The 6000-nt window shown below is 52.3% G+C and overlaps 1 protein-coding gene across 1 annotated transcript in view; it reads right to left on the bottom strand.

Annotated features, from left to right (window-relative positions):
- Positions 1-312: 312 nt before the first annotated feature.
- Positions 313-6000, bottom strand: part of LOC125934078 (protein POLR1D-like) — a 48662-nt gene continuing 42974 nt past the window's right edge. Inside the window, exon 3 of the mRNA XM_049647385.1 lies at positions 313-1458. Coding sequence (XP_049503342.1) covers positions 1143-1458 — 316 coding nt within the window. The 3' untranslated portion in view covers positions 313-1142. The remainder of the gene's footprint in view (positions 1459-6000) is intronic.

Here is a 6000-nt window from a genome sequence, read left to right as displayed (position 1 = left end):
TTTTCGGATGTGCTCCTTTCTGACCCTGAGAAAGGGCTTTTCTTGGCTGCCAGGAAGCAGGGAACAGGCTGTGGCGGGTGATTATCTGAGAGCAGCCAGGCATAAGGTCAGCGCTATGGAAAACTGGGAGGGGACCAGACAGACAGATTCTTCTTCCTTTTGTGGGCTGGGGAAGACGGGACTTCGTGGCATTTTCCTGAGTATGAAAGGAAGGACGCGGGTTTGCAAAGTCTGTAATTGTACGTTCATTTGGGAGACACCCTGATACCGAACAAAACAAAAAGCAAGAAAACAACACCGAAACCAGAAAAAGGCGTTGTAAACACACTTTTATTTAAAATTAAGGTTTCGGAAACAACTCTACTGAGGGTGGTAATGTAGGTGTTTAGCTCAAGAAGACACAGCACTGAATAATTTAACTTTAACCTTTGAGGGTTCTTTTGAAAGCACCGCTTAGAACGCACACGTTGCCCCCAAAACTGACTATGGAAAGGTGGTTCATCTGGGGAATGAGTCTGAGAACGCACAAGGCAGCGACAGAGCCACGTTTCCCCCCTTCTGGCTTTTGGTACAGAACACCAAACCCAAAGCCCTGTGGGCACCCTCCCCACGGCTCGCTCGCAGGAAAAGGAAACCGGCAAGGAGTCTCTCGCTGCGTTTCTTCCTGGTACATTTCCAGCCTTTCCAAGGGTCACACCTCGGCCTAACCACGGTTCCTGGCCGGCTGACTTCTGCCTCTGAAATTCAGCCTCCAGCAAGATAACGTTTAGGATTTACAAGTGGTTTTTGTTTTTGTTTTTTTTTTTGGAGAAAACTTGAGAAATGACCACGATTGGAACACATGAAACAAACAAACAACCCTGGAACCAGTCGTAACCATCTCGGGGAACTTTGTTTCCGTTTCAGGTTTATTTCGAAACCAACTGGCGGACGAGAGAGAACAGAAACCACACGCGTGCGCGGGGCGCTGCCGCGGTAGCCGAAACCTGCCGCGCCGCCTGCAGACGAGTCCCCGGGCGCGGACGGCCGTGTCGCCGCCGCAAAGGACCGGCGCTAAAAACCACTCCAGCCCGAGGCCCGTGCCCCAACCCTGCGTCCGCACAAGCCCCAGTCCCGGAGGCACCGGCCGCGCGGTCCCGGCCTCACCGCTTGTCGGACCGCTTCTCGTACCTCGGCGGGCCCCTCGGCGGGCCCCTTCCCGGGCCCCTCGCCGGGCCCCTCTCCGGGCTGCTCCGCTTCCGCGGGGGCGAGGGGCCGCGCGCGCCCCGGCCCTGGGAGCGGGGCTTGTAAGGGTGGCCTCGGTGCCCCTTGCGGTGCTCTTCCTTCCGGCTCTGGCTTTTTGCAGGTGCCTTCGTGGCCTCTTTCGGCTCAGGGTCCTGCTCTTTGTGGGAGGGCAGCGTGTTCTTAATCGTGTTAATCAGAAATCTCTTATTCGCGCCGGCGAGGGGGCACTTCATCCTGGGGAGGGAACAAGACGACAGCGTCAGTCCGCGCAGCCCGCGCCCACGCCGCGCCCGCCGATCGCAGCTCGGGCCGAGGGGTTCTGTGAACACGCAAGCGAGTTTCTGAATTTGTTCGGCTTTCCTTGCATGCCACCTAGTGTAAACTCGGAGCACCAGGGGGAAAAGGCAAGACGCTTGGAATTCGGAGACGGCCGGCGGACCCCACCGGAACGCTTCGGCCCCCTCTTCTCCCTGGGACTCACTTTCCCCCTGCGACACGGGGGCCACACGGTGAAAGAACGGAACCACTCAGTCTTTTCCCCTTGAATGATCAACGCCTGATTTGACTCTAATCTGCACGGCGAGCTGCATTTATCAGGGCTTGGTTTTCATTACCAAAGAGTAAAAAAGAAGTCCCTCTTGGGCAACAGAAAAGTATGCCTTGCCGTGTCTTGAGTACTGGAGCCAAATGCTCTGTTCTGGAAATAAAAATTGCGCAAAGAATCCATACAAATGCACTAATCGCTTTTTACCTTTAAAAACAAACATCTCTCACACTTGCCACATTAGGACGCTACTCTGTGTTCTGTGAGGAGCATCTCACACAGGCCCACCCTCTGGGTCAATTTCTGCTCCGGGTACACTGAAGTAGCTCGTGATTCAAGTTCACCCAAGAGACAAGATGTAGCTAATTAAATTACTAGTTGACAGGCTTACGTATACACTGCAGTATTTTTTTTTTCCTTTTCACGTGTACTAAATCTCTCATTTTGGAGAAGAACCCCCCCCCCCCCCCCCCCCCCCCCCCCCCCGCAGGTGAGAGCCTGCATATTTCTCTTGGCCTTGAGCTGTCTGCCACGTGATGGGCATTTTAGGATGCTGATTCCCCCCCCCCCCCCCCCCAATCACGTTTCTCAGAGCGGCTGGTACTAAACAAAAATGAACGCAGGATTCTATCATCTCCCATGTTTGTAGCAAACCGATTCAAAGAGAAGCCCACACGATGACTTCAAACTCAATCTAGGGCACCCCACTGGAGTGACCCTGTAGCTCAGCAACACCCCCCCCCCCCCATCAGTGAAAAGAGAAGCAGACATCAACCTATTGCCACTTACAGGGAGGTCAGACCACCTCAAGCAACCAGAAAGGCATCGAATCCGGAAGTGAAATGACAGGTGGGGGAAAAAGAAAAGGAAACGTCTCCTGTGGCAAATGAACAGCTCTTGAGCCCAACGCGGACAGAGAAAATACCTGACAAGAATCAAAGGTGGTGTGGGCACTCGTCGGGCCAGGTGGGGCTAATGCTCAGGCCAGAAGTGTCGAGCGAAAGAACTAGAACAGGGGGAAAAGGAAATGCAGGCAGAGAGGAGCGCGGCAGGGGCGGTGGGAACCCTTGGAGGCGGCAGCAATGGGGGGGGGTTTGTTTCTCTGGTTAGCGCCGGAGTTTAGAAGCCACAGAACATGAGCTGAGGGGCAAAGAAGAAAGGCAGTGACAACGGGGAAAGGAAAACCAGCTCCAAAGCACGGGGGGTAGAACACCACGTGGCTCCCGGTGGCCCCGTGGGGCTTCACGGAGCTTCCAGAAAGAGCACACCAGCCAGCATGATGCTACCTCAGGAGTCCCGAGGCGCAGCCACCTGCCCTGTCCTGGAGCCACAGCCCTGAGCAATAAGGGGGCATCGACGAGAGGCCAACCTGCTTGGACCTCCGTGGCACCAGAGGGTCTAACTTCAGGCACCATTCCGGAGCAGAAACCTGAACCCCTGCAAACTCGGGAAAGATGTGGAAGAGTACCACACGCTGGTGTCACCAAAGCGGCCAGACTGCGGGAGAAAGCGGCCCCTCAACGTGGCGGGTGACAAGCGACAAGCTGAGAGTGCCCAGTGCTTCCGGCAGGAGCGGGGTCACTCATCTAAGTGGACCGCATGGGTCTCTTGCATATGGGGGGCTACGGACGGCTGGCTCTGGAAAATTCTGGGCTACGTTCAGTGGAGCGTGCCAGGCCAGTGCCGATAAAACCGGTCAGCTCTTCTCGGGATTAGACCAAGGGGAAAAGGCCACCACTGCCAGATGGGACAATGACCCAGGATATCAAAACAAAACCTTTGGTAACCCTGGTGAATTCTGCTTGGTTTTGCTGTCTTCCACGTAAGGCCATCTCCACCCCCACGGGCTTGCCTGAGATGAGCACAGCTCTTCTGCTAGGGACATGCGGGTTCCCACTGAGAGAGTGGGGGCCGAGCCGGAGGGGACAGTTCCTAGCTTCCAGCTGCTTGTGGGACCCACTGACTCAACACAGCGCCCAGAAGGGCTGTTCAGAGAATGACAGGGCTTTCTAGGGTCAAGTTCACAAGAAAACTGGCCTTCACAGCTTTTTTTATTTTTAATGTTTATTTACTTTTGACAGAGAGAGACAGAGAGTAGAGGAGGGGCAGAGAGAGAGGGAGACATAGAATCTGAAGCAGGTTCCAGGCTCCGAGCTGTCAGCACAGAGTCCGATGTGGGGCTCGAACCCACAAACGCTGAGAACGCTGAGATCATGACCTGAGCAGAGGTCGGACGCTCAACCAACTGAGCTACCCAGGCGCCCCATTCACAGCTGGCATAGTAAGTGATTCCACGTGAAGACATTGTAACATGTGCAGTGAGGACATCAGGGTGTAAGGAGTGCAACAGTGTTCCTGACATTTGAGGAAATCTACACGGAGAGAGCTGCCCCAGCCTCCAGGGTGTAACTCGTTTTGCTGAACCTCACAGCCCGGTGCTTTACTGCTACGCGTGCATACAACACGGTACCCACTGAGCACACATGCTCTGAAATCTTACCATCTATCCGACTGAACCTTGGGCGTGTCATGTGATCTCCCTACCACCTCTTGCCTGTTAAGTGTGGGAAATGACTGCAGATCCCGAGAGTGAGAACGTGGAGAGTGCTTAGAAGAGTACCTAATGTGTAACAAGCGCTTGGTAAATGTCAATGTCAGCGCTGCTTTATATCCTAGCTCTGCTAACTAGCCGTGTGACCGTGCGCAAGTTACTTAACTCCTCTGTGCATCCGTTTTCCCCATTTGCAAAGGGGAGTGACAGAAATATCCACCTATTGGGAGGACTTACTGAGACAATGCATAAAGCACTTAGCACAGTACCTGCCTGGCACACGGTAAATCTTCAGTGCATATTACCTATGGGTCTATAATTTCTCATCCACAATTCCCAAGTGTTAAAACCTCTGAAAATCAGGTTCTTTCTATGATGCCGAAAACCTGGCCTAACTGGACACTGGGCTATTTATGTCTAGTCTTGATCCCATTTAGTAGAAGCATTCAGAGGTTTGGGGGCAGACGGAATAACGTGTTGAACGAGCACCCCTGGGGGTGTTCGTCATGCACACTGGATGTGCTCAAGTACCTTGCTAAAATGGGAAAACATCTAAATTTAGAAACTTATCAGGATTCAAGGGTTTTAAACAGGGAATGTGGACCGACATTATTCTTCTTCATTCTCTCTGCATGCCACACTCACATCCGTTAATTTAGCAGGGATTTCTCCTTGATGGTGACTCAGGAGAACCTCCTGAAGCCTCAAATCACCGGGGATAATAAGTTAATCACGAACAGAGTGGGCTACCTGATGTTTCTCAATGAAAAAAAAAAATTAAAAGAAGGAAAAAAAAAAACCCAACCACCTGAGCCAGCAAGAAAAGCTTAACGATATTTTATAGAAATTTTCGCAAAAATGGGTAGAACTGCAAAGGTTTGGTATTTCTACACCCGGAAGTTTCCCTTTCCAGAACATCTCAGTCCCCCACTGGTGTGGGGGGGGGCGGGGGGTGGTCAATGGGCTACGGGGTATCCCTCTGAGCTTATAATTTGCATTTCCTAAATTCTGTGAGCTCTGCAGATGCTTTTCAGATAGAACACGGAGGGCCGGGGTATGTAGGTGGCTTCTGAAGTCTGTCCCAGTTTTGAAATTCTCTGCCCGCAGTTATTTTTCTCTCAAAGTTTTGAAAAGCTATCAGCCAGGATCATGGTGCAGTAAGGCATAACGTTTTTCCTTTAAAAAAATTTAAGTGCGTGTGTAGAGTTATTTCTCTCAAAGTCTTGAAAAGCTATTAGCCAGGATCATGGTGTAATAAGACATAACTTTTTCCTTTGAAATTCTCCGCTCGTGGTCTGTATGTTAACCCTTTAGAAAACGACTCTTTTCTCATTCATCCCATTTCAAAATTCATTTCACCCATCTCTCCATCTGGCGTCTCAGCTCTCTCTTGGTGCTGCTTTTTCATGTATTTGACATGACACGATGAGCTGGCATTAGGTGCCAACCATTCCAGGGTTTTTCACATCCGCACTGGGGTATATAAGGCCTGCGCCTGGGGCGCGGCTGCTCGATGTTTCTGCACCGCCTACGTCCCTGGCTATGTCCCAAGACACGCTGCTGGGGTTGGGGACCGGAGAGGCCACGGGATGGGGCGGCTGCTTCCCTGTCTGCAGCTGTGATCCGTACGTCAGTGGTCTCACCCTGGCTGGCTGCTTTCATTCTGGGTTTTAGAAAGCTA

The sequence above is a fragment of the Panthera uncia genome, assembly GCF_023721935.1.
Source record: "Panthera uncia isolate 11264 chromosome A1 unlocalized genomic scaffold, Puncia_PCG_1.0 HiC_scaffold_16, whole genome shotgun sequence".
NCBI lineage: Eukaryota > Metazoa > Chordata > Mammalia > Carnivora > Felidae > Panthera > Panthera uncia.
This window is presented reverse-complemented; position numbering and strand designations above follow the sequence as displayed.